Source organism: Colletotrichum truncatum (assembly GCF_014235925.2).
Source record: "Colletotrichum truncatum strain CMES1059 chromosome Unknown Contig_0011, whole genome shotgun sequence".
Taxonomy (NCBI): Eukaryota; Fungi; Ascomycota; class Sordariomycetes; order Glomerellales; family Glomerellaceae; genus Colletotrichum; species Colletotrichum truncatum.
The window spans coordinates 281,801-298,678 of record NW_027222408.1 but is presented as its reverse complement, the minus strand read 5'-3'; the positions used below and the strand labels follow the sequence as shown (position 1 = coordinate 298,678).

General features: G+C 46.6%; 6 protein-coding genes across 6 annotated transcripts; 1 reads left to right on the top strand and 5 right to left on the bottom strand.

The window, feature by feature from the left end:
- Positions 1–2,398: 2,398 nt before the first annotated feature.
- CTRU02_214424 (uncharacterized protein) lies at positions 2,399–3,388 on the bottom strand (the record flags this gene model as incomplete). The annotated part of the gene is made up of 3 exons (XM_036731707.1): positions 2,399–2,776; positions 2,835–3,068; positions 3,140–3,388. 3 exons carry the CDS (start codon positions 3,386–3,388, stop codon positions 2,399–2,401), a joined length of 861 nt encoding a protein of 286 aa, XP_036576479.1.
- A 2,190-nt stretch (positions 3,389–5,578) lies between these two features.
- CTRU02_214423 (amino acid transporter) lies at positions 5,579–6,818 on the bottom strand (the record flags this gene model as incomplete). The annotated part of the gene is made up of 4 exons (XM_036731708.1): positions 5,579–5,911; positions 5,975–6,404; positions 6,458–6,613; positions 6,694–6,818. 4 exons carry the CDS (start codon positions 6,816–6,818, stop codon positions 5,579–5,581), a joined length of 1,044 nt encoding a protein of 347 aa, XP_036576480.1.
- A 2,449-nt stretch (positions 6,819–9,267) lies between these two features.
- Positions 9,268–10,172, bottom strand: CTRU02_214422 (uncharacterized protein; the record flags this gene model as incomplete). Its single annotated transcript, XM_036731709.1, has 2 exons — positions 9,268–9,917; positions 9,974–10,172. The coding sequence occupies 2 exons, from the start codon at positions 10,170–10,172 to the stop codon at positions 9,268–9,270; spliced, it is 849 nt and encodes a 282-aa protein (XP_036576481.1).
- Positions 10,173–11,085: 913 nt separating this feature from the next.
- Positions 11,086–11,550, top strand: CTRU02_214421 (uncharacterized protein; the record flags this gene model as incomplete). The annotated part of the gene is made up of 3 exons (XM_036731710.1): positions 11,086–11,129; positions 11,188–11,389; positions 11,449–11,550. 3 exons carry the CDS (start codon positions 11,086–11,088, stop codon positions 11,548–11,550), a joined length of 348 nt encoding a protein of 115 aa, XP_036576482.1.
- Positions 11,551–13,595: 2,045 nt separating this feature from the next.
- CTRU02_214420 (DUF1445 domain protein) lies at positions 13,596–14,483 on the bottom strand (the record flags this gene model as incomplete). The annotated part of the gene is made up of 1 exon (XM_036731711.1): positions 13,596–14,483. One exon carries the CDS (start codon positions 14,481–14,483, stop codon positions 13,596–13,598), a length of 888 nt encoding a protein of 295 aa, XP_036576483.1.
- A 547-nt stretch (positions 14,484–15,030) lies between these two features.
- CTRU02_214419 (putative aldo/keto reductase) lies at positions 15,031–16,210 on the bottom strand (the record flags this gene model as incomplete). The annotated part of the gene is made up of 3 exons (XM_036731712.1): positions 15,031–15,613; positions 15,683–16,036; positions 16,101–16,210. The coding sequence occupies 3 exons, from the start codon at positions 16,208–16,210 to the stop codon at positions 15,031–15,033; spliced, it is 1,047 nt and encodes a 348-aa protein (XP_036576484.1).
- Between the last annotated feature and the right edge of the window lie 668 nt (positions 16,211–16,878).

Below are 16,878 nucleotides of genomic sequence, written 5' to 3'. Positions count from 1 at the left end.
GACGGGAACCTGGTCCGCGCCTTGGGGGGCTTCGACTTTAGTCATGGTAATTGAGTGGAGGGTGATGTGATGTCAAATGGAATGGGGAGGATAGAGAGTAGCTAGGTAGGTTTCTTTTTTCCCGTTTGCCGGCGTTGCTTGCGATCGGTGATGTACGTTGTATTTTCGATGGTCGGTATTGCTCTGCGAAAACAGATCTTGAAATCTGCAGCGAAGTTGACCACATTTTATAGTATACGTAGAAACACCATGATATGGTAGTATTATGTCGGAATATGGCAAGCAATTGAACCGCGTGGAGCTGATTAATCGCTTTTTTTCCAGGACCGACATCACCAATGTCGGCCGTTTACTGTCTCATCGGCCTAACTGACAGACCCAGAGCGCCGATGACGCCAGGGCCCCTTGAAGTACTTACGACCTGCATGGGCTACGAGCATCCCAATCCTGACCCAAACCAAGCTTTAATCGGCAAGTGTATTCTGCCATGTGAAATGGCTAGATTATGCGAGTGCTGACTGCATAAAAGAGCGCCCTTTGGTCAGAGAGAGATGTGTGACAGTTGTACATGTGCGAGCGGCAAAGCCAGCGAGAAATGTCACCATATGTCGCCAATTCAAATGTAAGCTTGATGAGTAATGTTAGTAATTGAGTGGTTTGATCAGTTACACACGCATCATGACATTGAGCACTAGACCGAAAATGGTCAAGTTTGAGTGGTGAGGTGGTCAACAAGCTCACGGGTAATTTTTTGGGGGGGGTGGAAGGGAAGCAGGGAGCTATTTTTCGAGGTGCATCAGGGAGAGGGCTCCCTATGCTTAAACCCTCCCTCTCATGTGTGCCATACATTAAAACCATAGTAGCTGAATGGCTGGTTCTCTGGCATGGATGACTGATGCTCCTACAGGCGGCTTCTGGGTATGCGGATGTGGCACATTTGAGGGGACCTGGTGGAGGATTCGGATCCCTGATCTACCTTACACTCGGCCCAACGATGGGGGGGGTCTAAACGGGGTTCGCTGGCTCGCCGACTCGCCGACTTTTTGCGGATGACAAGGAAAGATGGTCCGGCCGCCGATCGTGGGGTTAAGGGGGGGGAAAGCCCAAACCATGCATTATTAATGTCTCACTCCCCGGATCGAATTTTTCTTTTCTATTGTTTTTGCTTTAGGGCGTGTCGTGGGACTTGGTCATTGCAAAAGGACCTTTTTTTTCACGAGTTTCTCGATGCAGAAAGCTTGTACACCACTTCGTCCTTGACAAATGTCATCAGCCTTTACGAGTGCCTAGGATAGGGTTGCGATGATGTTATATACAAAGTCTTCAGGCCTGTGACAACTCCTGATCTCATTACTAATCGTTTAGCACTTACGATATCTGTAATAATGATTAAAAAAAAAAAAAAAAAAAAAGAGAAGCATGTGGACAAAGGCTTTATGCTGTGTGGCGTAACATAATCTAGGCGCGGTATCCCTTTCACAAACGCTCTTCCTGGAGGGTTATTGCTCGGCATTGGCGCACTGCATTTATAAGCCAACGACTACACCGGAAGCAATCACAGTAGAAGAAGTGGTCAAAATTGTCAGAAACATGCCGCGAGAAATACGAATTTGACAAAGCCGCTGGCCAGACGAACAATGAGCTGTACAGCCAAAAGCCGGGTTCCAACGGAGCTGAATTATTTAGGACTGCTGGGCAGTGCTCTGGAATGCCGAAAACAACCGTTTCTTTGATATACTCGACCAAATCAACTCAACGGTGTCTTACTAGGAGCCAAATCATTAGCCATTCCAAAGACGTAGAAAAAGATGCAGGTGCAAGTACCAGAAGCAGAAATGAACAAAGGACCAGGAAGCCTTAGAACATTGCTCTCAGCTCTTAGTTGTGGTACTGCCCTTTACTTGTGGCCATGGCCATCAGCTGTTTGGTGACGTCTACACGTGACAGGCAAACATCAAAGATATCCTACTGACAAAAGATGGTTGGTATACTACAAGGACCAGGCGTACCAAAGTGAATAAATCATCAAACTCGGAAACGAAGTACTTTCTATAGGCACTCGAGGTTTGTCACCCTTGAGAGCAGTCAATATACCTGTACAATACGGCAATAGAGAGAGATTAAGATTTCATGGTTGGTCATGCTAATAAGTGATTATTGATTATCTAAAATTACCAAGCAGAGCGCATAGTCAAACTGCTATCTATGTCGACGACTGCTAAAAAAAGTCTCGATATTTATTAGTTCCAAATTTTCCCTCCCACTGTAATTAAAAGACACATAAGAAATATTAGTTGTAGAAAAGCCCAATGACCATGCGTGATCTTTGAGAGGCTCTGAAAGATTCAGAGACAAGGTTGCATCAGCATAATGTTGGTTATGCATCTGATTTGCACCTTTAGATGGTGATCTTGGGGGTGAAGCCGACGACGAGGACAGGGTTCAGCTCGAGCTTGGCGTTGGCGATTCGTGTGATAAGGCTGGTCACAGCGCCCTGTGCGGTTGTGGTAGTAGTCTGGGCAACAGCTTGAACCGCATTCTGAGCAGTGCCGAGTGCGGACTGCGCAGTGTTGGAGATGGAGCTCAAGGAGCTGCCAGTGTCAGCCACAAGCTTGGTGACAATAGCAGAAACATGGGTGGTAGTCTGTGCGGCAGTTTGGCCGATGATGGGTACAACCGCTGCAGTGGTAGCAGCAAGCTGTTGTGAAATCTGCTTGCTGAGCTCTTCAAACTGAGTGTTGGCAGCAGCAGTCAGATTCTTGGCCTGGCTCAGAACCTAGTGATTGTTAGCTTGGCCGTTCAATCCATGTTCGTCAAGACAGTTATTTGCATACCTCCTCTGCCTTTGTGGTGATGCTGGTGAGAGACTGAGTGAGGGCCTCAGCGCCGTTCGCAGCCGGAGTAGCAGTAGCGCCGTTGCCAGGCGTAGTCGGGCTGGGTTTCGCGGGAAGAGCGGGAAGAGCGGGAAGAGCTGCTGTGATCTTCTTTACAGCGCTGTTCACATTCTGGTTGATTTGGCGAGTTTGGGCTTGAAGTCTAGTAATGATGGTAACGGCCTGAATGGCTCTCTGTTGACATCTGTTAGTCTCATCAAGTCTAAAGGATTAAACATGTAATGAAAGGTGGTAGATGAACTCACAGCCAGAACACTCTTTGAGACAGCATCGCTGACCTGGTTAAGCTGAAGGAGGATAGCCGTGGCCCTTTCGATATCTCCCTCGAGTTGATCAAGGAGGCCAGAGACGGCAGTGTGGACACCGTTCGGATCAAGCGTGATACTGGGGAATTCAATGGAGCCGGCGCTAATGGTGACCCTCTTCACCGCAGCAGCGTGTGCTGTAGTGACAGAGAGGGCGGCGATGGTAGCAGTGAAGGCCTTGAGCTGCATTTTGGCGGTTGTTATATGTAAAAGGCACAAATGTATTTCCAAGACAGTGGAAGGGCGGGTTGGTTCTGCGGAAAGTCACTGGCTTTGAAGATCCGGTTGTAGGAGTTGACTAGTAGATGTGAGAAGGTGTTCTTGGTTGGGATGATGATCAAAAAAGATTGTATTGGGGCAGGAGGTACCCGCACCTCTTATAGGTAATTGCGGAAGCAAACAAAAACTCATGATAATCCTCGCTCTACCAACGTTGAGTGCATTGCAAAATGCGACAATGCGAATGGGTTACCAGAAGCGTCAAGTCGGCTTTTTCGGCAACGCCACCTCTTCGAACTACAATCTGTATTCAGATTCTCGCCGTTTGTTACCTTGTGCATCATTCTTTTCCTTCGTCGTTAAGACTGACACCACAAGACTTCACTCAATGTCCGTTTGATTCAACAGCTCTCAGGAGCGTCCGTTTGCAGGAGGATGACGAGCTGCCCTCGGGCTTGGTGCGTTAGTGGATCTTATTAGCAACCTGGTGGCGCCGCGCTAAAGGGACCTCCCGAAGCTGACGCCGAAAGTCTGGGCCGATCCAGATGGGCCTGCATGCTTCGCCAGAAACGAGCACTTTAGCCACCAGGCTTTGATCCGTTGCTCGCAGGAAAGAAAAAATAACACAATCATTACAAGGGTCTGCCAAGAAGCCAATGTGCTCACCAAAAACGTCAGAGTATCGTAGTTGTCGGAGTGCACAGAGTCAGGTTGTAGAACCCAGGCGTGTCACCTTACTCATTTGCCGAACCTGCACATTAGGTAGGTAGCATGAAGACGTTTTTGTAATTTTGGTAGATCTTTTGATGAATTACATCTTCAAAGCGTCACTATCTACATCATTTACGGGTATATCTCCCTCAAAACCCCAACCTATGTGAGAAGGATATTCTGGTACGCCGTCTGGGATGTCTGGCATTGAAGTTGAAGCCACTTCTCCCAAGGACCCTTAACTGCAGCTGCTGGAGTCTAACTGAGACGCACGTAAGAGTGGAGAGACACGGAAGTGCTGGATGACTCAATTACAAAGAGGTCGTGCGGGTAAGGCGTCCCTTTCCTCCCCATTTTCTGGGTTATATTCTTTCACCAGCGTCCAATGGCCTGGACACCCAACCAAAACGCTGGAAACGGATGCGATGGCGGATCCCTTTATTATCCTACCAGCCGGAGTACTCCGGGAACCGCCCTAGGTCCTAAAGTGTCTCAAATTTCCTCCAGCGAATGCCCAAGACAAATACGGAAAATAACACACCGACCACACCTACTTTACGTCAAGCCCGTTTACCCCACATTGAGTTGGAACCGCCTCTGTTTACCGAACCCAAAGCTACTTAGGGTGCACACTGTTAGATTCGGGATTAGTCGACCGTGATAGCCACTAGACTTGGGTTAGTGCTATCACAGTGGATAACCAAGGCATTTCGGGAACATGTCGGCAGCGAGCCTCCAGAAAGCTGCATTCGTCAATAGCAGAGGCAATAGATAAGTCTAGTCCTGGAGCCAGACTAATCACGTAGGATTTCTGCGAGAGTCTAGCTATTTTTGTCCATGTTGAAAGTTATAGATCGTTGTCACGTCTGAGACAGCGTTTGCGGCCATAAGACAGTGGAAAACTGCAAGCCAGTTTTGTGGTGAGTGATCTTTCAGCACTACCAACCTCCTATGACCCTGACAGTCCTTTATTCTCCATAAAAGTACACTCATTATTTCCTGCAATATAGGATATCAACCTTATTGGGAAGGTATAACATCACCCATCGTTCCAGTGATCATCAAGACTCATACCGGACAACCTGTTGACAAATCCATACATGAACACTGCAGAATATCGTTGGTTGAGTTTTCCATAACAGCTATTGGATCGCAGTTTGTATGTTTAGCGAATCCCTTCAAGAAAAAGTAGACTGAAAAACGTTTCCAAATTCTGCACAGTTCTAATCATTTCAAATTTGATGTTCAATATACAAACGGAAAATCTTATAACTACCACTTATTACCAGCTGGCTACTTGGAGAGATCCGCTGATATGCAATTGAGAGTTATAGATTCCAAGAGCTTATTTCACATTTCAGTGACACGTCAAATCGTCGGCTTTTCTTTCAATCTTCATTAAGGTATTGCCTATTTTGCGTTACAGAGTGTGTTATTTTCAGAACCATTTTAATAATCTGCGTCAATGTACTCTGCGCATATGACCTCTCCCTTCAAATCCATGACCTCAGAAATAGTCTTGTTAGGCATAATACCACCCATCCAAAGAACGTGGTTAAGGGTAGTTTCGTTTCCAGGGTTACCATCGTAATCGGTGTACGCCTTGGACGGGTAAAGCCATCTGTTCTGTTGCATGATGAACTCGGGCGGGATGATTTCGCCACTCATATCAGTCAAACGAGCAGTCAGGTTGGCCTCCTGCCACTTTTGCCAAAGTCGATCAAGGTTGGCGTGGTGCAGGAAAAAAACTGGGTCACCAGGGCTGGCATTTTGGTTTTCCATCTGAGATCTAATGTTAGAACGGTACAGTTTAACCATCAAGATTCAAAGACAAGAGACACTTACGGTTCCTCCAGTTGCCAAGTGACCACAAGAATGAGGCGAGTCAACATAACAGAAGTTTGCTTCATTGTAGTTGTCTTTCGCGAAGCACGTATCGACGTTCGTTTGATTGGCGAACTCCCAGGCCGTTTGGTTCAACTTCCGAGATAGGCAGTACTCGTCATAATAATCGACGCCCCAGACCTGATCCATGCGGAGGGTAGTATTGGCGAATGGACCATCAATAACACAGTTGGTCCCGGCGCTGGTGTTGACGCCGTTAGTTCCGAAGCTGTATTCGTCGGAACCCCACACAGATGCGTTCTCGATAGATCCAAGGACTTCCAAATCCCGCTGCTCATCCCAATACGGCAAAGCACCCTTGTAATTGCACTCGTTCTGAAGAAGCATCTCGTGAAGACGGAGGTAAAGACGATGCCAAGGCAAGAAGGCACTACTCTCAGGTTAACCATTTGACTTGGTTGAATGCTGATGTGAGAGACCTACCCGACACCGTGGATAAAATTCGACTGCTCAACGTGGCAGGATTGTAGCTCATCCCATCGTGTCTGAGCACCCGTGATACCACTCTTGGCAGGGGATGTCATGAGACACTTTACGGCCTGAAGATAGTTGTATCTCTCGTCATTTGTGAGAGTATGCCTTTAGAACAAGAGTGTTAATCGGCCAATGTGAAGAATAAAGTTCGCCTGGACATCTTTTGTGGGTCCACTACAACTTACCATGCTTTTCTCTGATTGAGTGAAGTGCAAGTAGAGTTAGAGTATGTCCCGTTGCGGGCAAAGAAGGGCGATGCACTGGCCAAGCCCAGCCAGGAAACAAAACTCAAAAGAGTGGACGATTTCATGTTGGCCGACAGATGAAATGCAAGTTTCCAAATAGATCTGCAGAAAATCTTCGGACGATAAAGGTAAAGCAGCCCGACAGTTGGGTTGGCAATTTTCTGGATGAAACGGCGAGCTTACGAGTCTCACTTATACTGCAACCCCAGCTGTGCCAAGGAACAGCAATGTCTCCTCTTGCTCCAGGATTCTGGGAAAGGGGAGACCGATCTCAAAATCTCTATCCGTTATCTCCACCTGAAAACCTGCGATTAGGGTGCATTACAATTTGTACAAGCAATTGACGCGCGGAATCTGTCCCAAATGCGGAATAAGAGACGCCTAAGATAGAGGTTCACCCTTGTGCCATGTAGTTTCAAATTTGTTCTCTAGGTGGGTGCTTTCCAGGATCTGCGAGCTAAGTCCCATCTTGTGTTCATCCTATAAATTTTATATGGTGCTTGTAAGCATGGAAGGTGACCGAAAGCGGATACATATGGGTCAAGATGGACCTGGGACGGTTGTTTATTTGCTTCTATTCACTGACTCCCACATCCCGTTATTCTGGGTCGGATGCGAAAACGATTTGTGCAAGGCACGCGTTTAGGCGCTTACGAGTCAAAAAAAAACCCACAAATGCCGACAAAAGCATCTCGGGAGCGTTGACGCCCACATCGCCCTCGCCGAGCGTAAAGCCTGATAGTAAAGTTCCTTAAAGATGCTGGTCAACCAGCTCTGTGGCGTGGATGACTTTTGTTTAGTTGTTGTTTTGACCCGCAGCAGAGCAATGATGATGGAGTTCTGCATCATTGCAGCTGCTGGTTTACATATTCTAGCGGGAGGCGGGCCAAAAGGAAAAGGTCACACAATGTGGAAATGAGCCGGATCTAGTGTTTTTTGGTGAGTGATGAAGCTCAAGTAAAGGAGGCAATCCGTCCACTTGACATATATGAAAGATATCAGACTCATCCCTTAAGCCGATCATCTCGGGCCCTAAAGCTCGAAGACATAGCATCCATTTGTACTTACAGAGCTTATCGCTATTCGCTTTAGGCTGGACTGACATGGATATGGGCTTAACCGTCAGAGCAAAGACTTTAGAGCCACTGACATGAGGAATCGAACGTCCACAAAAACTCTGTTATTTGAGACATAGAGTGCTTAGGCTATTATTCCTTGGTCATAGTTTACGACGACTTGACTTGATGGCTTGGACTACTGTTGAGATTGTAATCTAATCACTACTTGAATAAAGGGTAGTCACCTATGTCTTCTCACCCTGAACGAGAGGTTTGGTCAATATCTCCTACCGAAGAGAAATGCCTTTCAGCAAGGATTCTTACGTGATTATAAGTAGCCACCTACAGCATCATATTGAGTCAAGAGAGAGAATAATATATGAGCAGTGGCCTTCAATGTAGACACATCAGTGGCTTTAGAGGCAACATGGTCACTGGAAATATCGCCCCATCGTTCCATTATAGCAAGAATAAAAGGATCTTTAGGGTTATTTTCAATGCCATCAAAAGCACCTTGTTTCTGCTAATGATACTTAGGTCATCTTCAACTAATTGTTCCATAACCTCCCGGCGCTTTACCAGTCAGTCTCTACATGGATCCAGATTACCTCAACATGGCTTGCATCTATTCAAGAGTAAAGTACTTCTTGACTTTTGCCAATCGCGTTTCTGCCTCAACAAAGAGCGTCTGTCCCAATTTAGCCCCGTTATCAGGGAACTTGAAGATGGAAATCTTCCAGACCATTTCTTCACCCTGTGACTAAGTGAGAGATTAGCTTTCAGTAAGACATCATCATGTTCCTCGTACTAAGGTGGACAGCAGCAGACTACCAGAAATTTAGAAAAGGCCTCTACGTAATATTTTGGCTTGGAATTGACTTTAAATCAAGTTAGTAGACTCTTTTAAAATTTTCCAAGCAGGTCCCGCATCGTGCGCCTCGTCGTTGACGGAGTCCAGGTAAGGTAAGTAATGAAGAGCCGCTTTATGTGTTGAAGCAGACCATGGAGAATCTGCCCCATTTAGCAGACCAGAACCACGAAGTACTTGAGATAGATTATGGAGTTTATGACAAATCCTTCCTAATTATGACAGTTGGGATGTGTAGTCTCAGGCCATTACCAGGCACCTTGTGGATGATTTTTCTTTTTTAAAAAAAAGAAAAACAAAACACTGCGCGACAGAGCGGGAAGCACGAGATAGAGTACTAGTGCTTTTATTAGAATACAAGATAGCTATTAAGTAAAAGAAATATGACTTGTTTTTGATGTCATTGAAGCAAGTCTGCTAGCACACCAGAGCACCGTTAACCTAGGCTGTTACAGATCTAAGTGCCTAGCCAGAAGAAGATGATTGCGAAATACGCTATCATGTCGGTTCCCTCGTTATTTGCGAAACTTTACCACATAGATTACGACTCCAGCCTACAGGGAATCGAAAATGCTATGCTGATAGCCCTTATTTGAAATCGCCTTCGCCGTTGCAGCGGGAGAGCGGGATGCCTTCCTGTTTCTTTGCACAGACAGTAATAGCACCAGCAACCCACTTGACACCCTCGTAAGAGCCTTCCTCATAAGAGTCTGCAATCCAGGTGCCGGTCTGTTTCAGAGAGCCGGGGCAACCCTGGAAAGCGCGGCCATAACGACGAGTTTTCCACGGCTTGGTAATGACGGTACCAACCCAACCTTCCTCAATCAGACCGCGTACGGTTTGTGTAGCTGTAGTCGTCCAGGTTCTAGTATAGCTGACGCTGAATTTGGCGGTGAGTTTCTTCTCAAAAGCCGCAGCATCAAGACCGGCACTAACGCTCACAGCGTTTGCAACGGAGTAGGACGAAGCAACAGAGACGTGTATGCCTTGACCAAAACCAATGACTACAGGAGACATCTGCACATCCCAGTCCACGAAACGCTCAGACTTATCTTCTACAATAGAAAAGGTGCTAGAGCAGTCGCGCGTGTGAAGGTTGGAGTCCGAGGTTTCGTTGAAGGCAACAGGTGCGAGATGAGCAGCGTCTTCAAGCCAAGCCTGGTCCAACTTGGGAGTGACGGGGGAGATTCCTTCTTTTGAGAGGAGAGAATGCCAATCACTCTCATGGAGTACCTCCACTGCGGAGTTGCGGTTAGCGAGATCTTATGTGTACTGGCTGGGATATTAAACTTACTCTTGCCATCGCGATACAGCACGACTTCATCATTTTTGAGGTCTCGAGTCCATTTGGTGCTGTTCGAGTTGCGCACGTTGAGGGAAGGCGTGGTCGTGTTGCGATTGGCAAAGGAAGATACGGTTGTCTTGTGTGTTCCGTACGGTGCGGCACTTACTACCGTGGCCAGAAAGATGGTAATGAGGCTTGCGGAGACCATCTTGGGTAGCAAAGATCTGTCGGTGTATGAATTTGTGTTGTGTGGAAGACAATAAAGAGCAAAGACAAAATTCCTGAGCTAGAAGACATCTTCAAGGTTTTATAGAAACTTTTTGCAGACTTTCATTTCTTGAAACTGAAACTGTCGGTCTACACCATGCGTTCGATCTGCAAACTCTCCATGCAAGCAGAGTCCGAATTTTCTCTCTAGTGGATATTCTCCAACTCGTACTGAATTCCTCTCAAAAACCCTGGCGGGTACGTTCATGAGCCTGGGCTGATAAGGACATCCACTCCCTGCCGCCCAATATTAATGGTTGTGGAAATTCTCCCCATAGCAGTTGTTTTACACATGTGCCTATTGATATTTAAAAGGATAAGATCGTCTTCATGCCCATTGAAAGTGGTGCACTGATTCAATAGAAAGCGCTCCATCCTTAGGAAACAGGGGTTTCCTAATCAAGTATGGAGATCCATGGATACCAAAAGCTCCATACTACATGATTCAACTACCCTTCACGTGGTGAATAGACAGGCTATTAACGAACTACAACAGCACGTATCTGTTTGCGACAGTCGTTTGAACTTGATCTGACGTCAAGCAACCACCACATGGAATTACAGGCGCATCTTACCTTGGTGAGTGTTTGTCGCTTAGACTAACTAAGCAGACTAGGCACGGCGATAGCTTGAGGGAAACAATAAAAAGCGACTTCTTTCACTTCAGTTGTTCGTATTAATCAAACTTCTTTCCTCAACCTGAACATCCCGATTCTACCTAAGTGTACATATCTAAATCGTCCTCGGATTACCGCAACACATACCTTATTTTATCGCTGTCTTTTCAGAGTTATACTGAATTCATTATTGACTTTATCAGTTGCATGCGATTATCCCTTAAGCCCGCTATCAAGATGCACGTTTTCGTCTATCTTACGTTCGCGATACTTTCTATTAGGTTCGTTATAATGAAAAACTGCACTGGAAAATGTCAACTGTCGCTAACTTGGCAACAGTGTCACTGCTAAGCTGCATAAAACAGCTGTCTGCGTCACCAACAGAACCAACACGCCAGTTGGCGGTACCCCATTCAGCCCGAGCTACAACTGGGTTAAGGACTATGAGATCCTGCCAGATGAGACCAAATGCGCCTGTGATAGATACAAAGCTCGCAACACAGGCAACAACCAGTGGGATCAGTGTCCTGACTGTACCTTTGTAAGTCATCCAGAACTCTGCTTAAGATAGAAGGGTTTAAGCTAACTAATCTTTCTCAGGATGGTCTTGGTTGTAACTCCGAAGGGTGGCACATTGGTGGTGACGAATTTACGTACTATTGTGAGGAAAAATGCGGCGCGCAAGGCGCTGAGGCGAATTAAACTGCTGGCTCAACTATTAGGAGGCAGATGGATGGTCGAAAACATTATGGGCGCTTGTAGTCATTTCCAGTAAACGAAGAAGAACATAAAATCTGCCATGAAATGGTGCTTTCAGTTAGGCCAAGTACCATATGTGATATCGTGGCAATTCTCTTTGCCTGTAGGGTGTTTCCAGCATTGTCACAAAGGGCAGAATCCGTTACTTTTTTTTTTTTTTTTTTTTTTTTTTTAGCGAAATGTCTTAGTTTCGCGCTCAAACATGTTTAAACCCAACGGCTTCCGACAGGAACTTCAACTGTAAAAATATAAAAATACACACATACCACCTTATCTGCTTGAAAGTTCCGTAGCGAGATTTCCCGAGCTCTAACCCCACTCTATTCTGAAAATGAAAACACAACCCAACCATGGTATATCTTCGACAGATATGGATAGGTTCAGTTCTCACTCCCGTTTCAACTCCTAGCCCTGTAATTCTTTTCATTGATGAGGCCAAGCTAAGTCCAGGACCACGTGTAAATGTTAACTGTCCAGTTGGGGATCTTCGTTGCGCCCACGTGCTGGAGATAAGATGCTAGTGATCGGCACTTTCTCCATCTAAAGACGACGATCAACAGCCTTTGAGTACCATTCAGACGGGGATAGTCTGCATTGACCAGGCGCTGACCGTCAATACGGGTTTTCTCAGATCATCGGTTATCCCTAGAATTCGGTAGATGAAGTGAAGAAGAAGACTTGTCGCAATGATTTCGTTCAGCCGCAATAAAGAGCCATCAGCCATAGCGATGCTCCCCCATTTTTATTGCACGGGCTATGTATGCAAAACAATTTCTTCCTTGTTAAACTAGGGACTTGATAGATCGACAGTCGATGAATCAATAGTCAAATCACAAATACTGGCAAGTTCAAGGGCTGTAGCCAAGGCATGCATTCTCTGTACTCGAGTCAGTATTGATAACGAAGTCTATAAGACACCCATTTTGACCATTAAACATCACAGGAGTTACTTGAGGCTTTATTCTGTGTTTTCTTTTAATCAAATTGTTGTTTAAACGTGGCTGTAATCATTGGCAATCTCCTTTGCTTGACTGGCAGTATCGGAACTTGCCTGGATTTCGAAATGGGAGGGGTATGACAAGGACGGTCACATCTTAGCATCATAAGCTGGGCCTAGTAATGTTCCTGGAAACAGATGAAGCAGATCACAGCTTGAAAGGTCTTTTATTAATTAGGCTTCTGTGGAAACAGTGGGCGACATGAAAAGAAAATCACATTAACTGTAAGAATGACATCGTTTTGAGCATCTTCCGGATATCACATTTTTTATTGACCGTGGGGAAGGCCTTGACTGGGAATTATCAAGCATCACACCCTTGCAAATCATACCTCTCTGGGGTCGAAAGCGAATCAAATGATGGGAGATAAAATCAGTCATGGAGCCAATGCGACTCAGAGACGGGGTTCTGACAGGCAGTGAAAACTTGAGCAACAAAGTCCCTGTCTAACCCATGATCCCTTCATTTCCCTAGGATAACAGGATCTGACTGCAACATACAGCACCGTCAGTTAGCGTCTGGATATGTAGCTCAGCTTTCTTGAGGTGAGATTTTGTGTCTCTTAGATCCACTCTCCATCGTAGTTGAGTAAGCTGCAAACTTAGAGAATATGACACCGTGATCTTCCAAGGCTGGGGCGTTTAGACCCAGAATATTCAACGAATAAAAGATCGTCCGAACAGATGCATCGAATGATAGTACTCGCAGTCCTCACCAATTTCTTTTTTCTTTTGGGTTGTTATAACGAGAGCGCACTACCTTTTTTTTTTTTTTTCATTTTTTACAAAAGTTCAAAGTTGCTTATTCAGTCGTTAAACAATCGCTATGTCTGATGTTTAATCGGCTGTGGTACAGACTTGAATGTTTACATGGGGGAAGAATTGCCGTAAGTTCAAAGCTCAAAGCAAAAAGAGAAGGAATGCTGACGCTTCGCACTTTCCATTCAATCAAACTTACTGGGGTTTCCACCTCGGCCAAAGTTGTGCTGGATCACAAGGGGAAAATCTCATCTTCCTGGACATCCAGCACAATCATATGACCTGGCGCATGTCCCATCACTGTACCTTTCAGGTTTGCCCTCATGACAGCTTCTTGTGGTGTGACGCCACAGCCCCAAAAAACAGGAACGTACTCTCCATCGTCGCGCTCAAACACTGTCTTTCCATCTGGCTGAAGAGCCGCGTCTCCCCAGTCAGGTTTCGTGATATCCTTGATACCAAGCCTCTGTGCTCCATCCCACCCCCACGCCATTGGTTCTCCGTGCGTCGTTACAAACGGTCTGGTGATGTCTCGAACCTTCTCAATGTCTGAAGATTTATACGGCCGCATAGATACAACATATGTTGCCCCTGTAAATGCTCCCGCCGGACAGAGTGGGATGGTGGTTCGGTAAATCGGCACGTTGCGGTTATGTGTGATGTGCTGTGGTGTGAGACCAGCTTCATGCAGAGCCCGCTCGAAACTGAATGAGCATCCGACCAAGAAGCCAACATGGTCACTCAGCCACTGGTCAGACACATTTAATGGCTCGGATACGGAATGTACAGCAACATGTTTGCTGTTTTTGTATACTCTGTAACGGGGAAAATCGTGTCGCAAATCAATCTCTTTTGCCACTGGAATTACCCTCTTTCCGTCAAGACTATGAACATATGACTTGAGCTTTTTAAAATCCCCAGGGCTTTCTGACTCGGCAAGGAGAGGGCATGGAACAGGATTTCGGTGACATAGGAGTCGGAAGTCGTCAGCGTAACATTTAGGGAGGATGATGAGGTTTGCTTGGAGGTAAGTTGGAGCCTGGCCGGCTGTCGGATGAGTGAAAGAGCCAGAGCGGCAAGCTAAGCGAAATTCCTCGCCAGTCTTGTGAATTGTATTCATAATGGGCATAGAATGCTTGCGACAATGAATAGAAGCGTTCTTTTAGAGTATTTGATGATGAAGTGAACAGCTGACTTGACGATGCCTAGTTTGTCCTACGTTGTTGGTTGCGTGGACCTCGAGAAACGATTATGGAATTTTGCTGTAGTTGTATGTTTTGAAACTCGACAATATTATAAATCAAGACCCCATACTGTCATGGATTCGTAAAGACTTAAAGGATCCTTTGATGGTGTGAGCGCCGAATCGTGTTCCTATTTGCGGGGTTGAGCCCGGCTGCATTCAGCGGGGACCCACCCCGATCTCCGATTGCATTCCGGTCCTCGGAGCTGTTCCCCGAGGCGAGGCGAAAGTAGTCACAACTCGAGTTGGAACAAGGCAGTACAAGACCATGTAAAAGGCATTAATTGAAATCAAAGACTTAGATGCGCTGATCCACCTCCGGGATCTCGGACCGAAGCACCTCCGCAAAGTCTGAGGACGGGAGTTAAAGCATCTTTGGCAGGAAAAAATGCAGTTGCCTACTTTCGATTATTGACAGCCCCTTTTACTCTTTCAGCGGCGCAGAGTCAGTATAACTTCCAAACAATGGTCCTCGATGACCCTGAACATCTGCCTCATTCACCAACGCCCTAATCTCCCTCTGCTCCTCCTCCGACAGCTTTACCTTCAGTGCACCAAGATTCTCCTCGAGGTAAGGAATCTTCTTCGTCCCAGGGATGGGAATGATATCGTCCCCTTGCGCAAGCAACCAAGCAAGCGTAAGCTGGCCGGCAGTGCACCCGTGTCTCTTCTCCGCAATCTCGCGGAAACTTTCCACGAGCTCGACATTCTTCTTGAAGTTTTCACCCTGGAAGCGAGGAATTTGCCGTCGAAAGTCCGTTTTCTCAAAGTCGTCGGGGGACTTGTACTTTCCGGTCATCATTCCCCGGCCAAGAGGCGAGTACGCAAACGTCGTGATACCGAGCTCTCGGCAGGTCTGGAGGAGATGCGTCCCAGGAGGACCCTCAATATCCAGGGACCAGGGGTTGTACTCGACTTGCACGGCAGAAATGGGGTGGATTGCGTGCGCGCGTCGGACAGCTGCGGATGAGCACTCCGAAATCCCCAAATACTTGATTTTGCCCTCACTTTGAATTTGTCAGCACCATCATCATCTTGGAATAGGCCATGCGACAAATGAACACCTGGTAACTTACTTCTTCAATTTGACCATCTCTTCGATGGTCTTCTCAACTGGCGTCGTCCCATCAAGTCGATGAATGTAGTAGAGATCAATATTGTCAACGCAGAGTCTCTCCAGACTCTTTGCACACGCCTCGCGGCACCACTCTGGTGAGCTATCAGGCAAGTACCCAAATGAGCCATCTGGTCTGAAATCCCCGCGCATGCTGAACTTGGTTGCGAGGAATATGTCGGCGCGGCGCTCAGGGTGCAGCTTAAACCACTTGCCCAAGATGACCTCGCAGTCACCGTAGAAGTCGGAGGTGTCCCAGTTTCTGGCTCCGAGCTCCCAGGCACGATCTAGAAATGCAAGTCGCTCTTCATCAGATCTTTTAGCATTACCTGGTTAGTCTTGTGATTTCAGTTTTAATCCATGGACGGGATGGCACGAACCCAGGCTTTCCATAAGCAACGCTCAAACCCATGAGTCCCAAGCCAAGGGCAGTGATCTCAGGCCCGTCTTTGCCCAGTCTGCGAGTTGGAAGGCTTGTAGCAGGTGCCATGATGGTGTATTTCTGTATGTAGTTGAAGCGATATTTTAGTATTCACGATGTGTGTTTTAGAAAATGTTTTGATCAGTTGTTTGGAAGGCAGCTTGGCAGAGGTTTATATATCTTTTACAACATGCCGACTTTGATTCCAAACCTGAATAAGGCGAGATCTCACTCGGCCATAGTCTGCCACATTTCAGATTCATGCAGCAACCGTACAACTTCATCTACAAACTCGCTGATGGGCTTGAGCATGACGTCATGGGCCAGCGCCTCCATCACCTATCTGCTCCATAGTTGAACAAGAACTGGTCAAATAAGCGAAGGTTGACCTCCTTACATGTTCTAGTGCTTATCGTTACAATTAAGCGACTACAGGCCGCCAAACCGAAACAAGTGAAACGAGGTATCGAAACCCAACCTACAGGTTGACTATAGTTTGTGGCGTGGTGCACACGGAAGCCCGCTTAAGTCCGGCTTATCGGGCATGGCGGCCGCTGAGGCCATGGCTGGCCTGTAAACGCCGAAGGCCGATAAACCCCAACTGAGGATTTTCGGAATAAAGAAACCTCAGGCAAGAATGTTCAAGTGACTTGAAGTGCTTACCAAAACTGCTTTGGTAATAGTAAGAGAAACAATGGCATGTAACGTTGTTCACAGCTCAGCATGCTTTGTCTGCG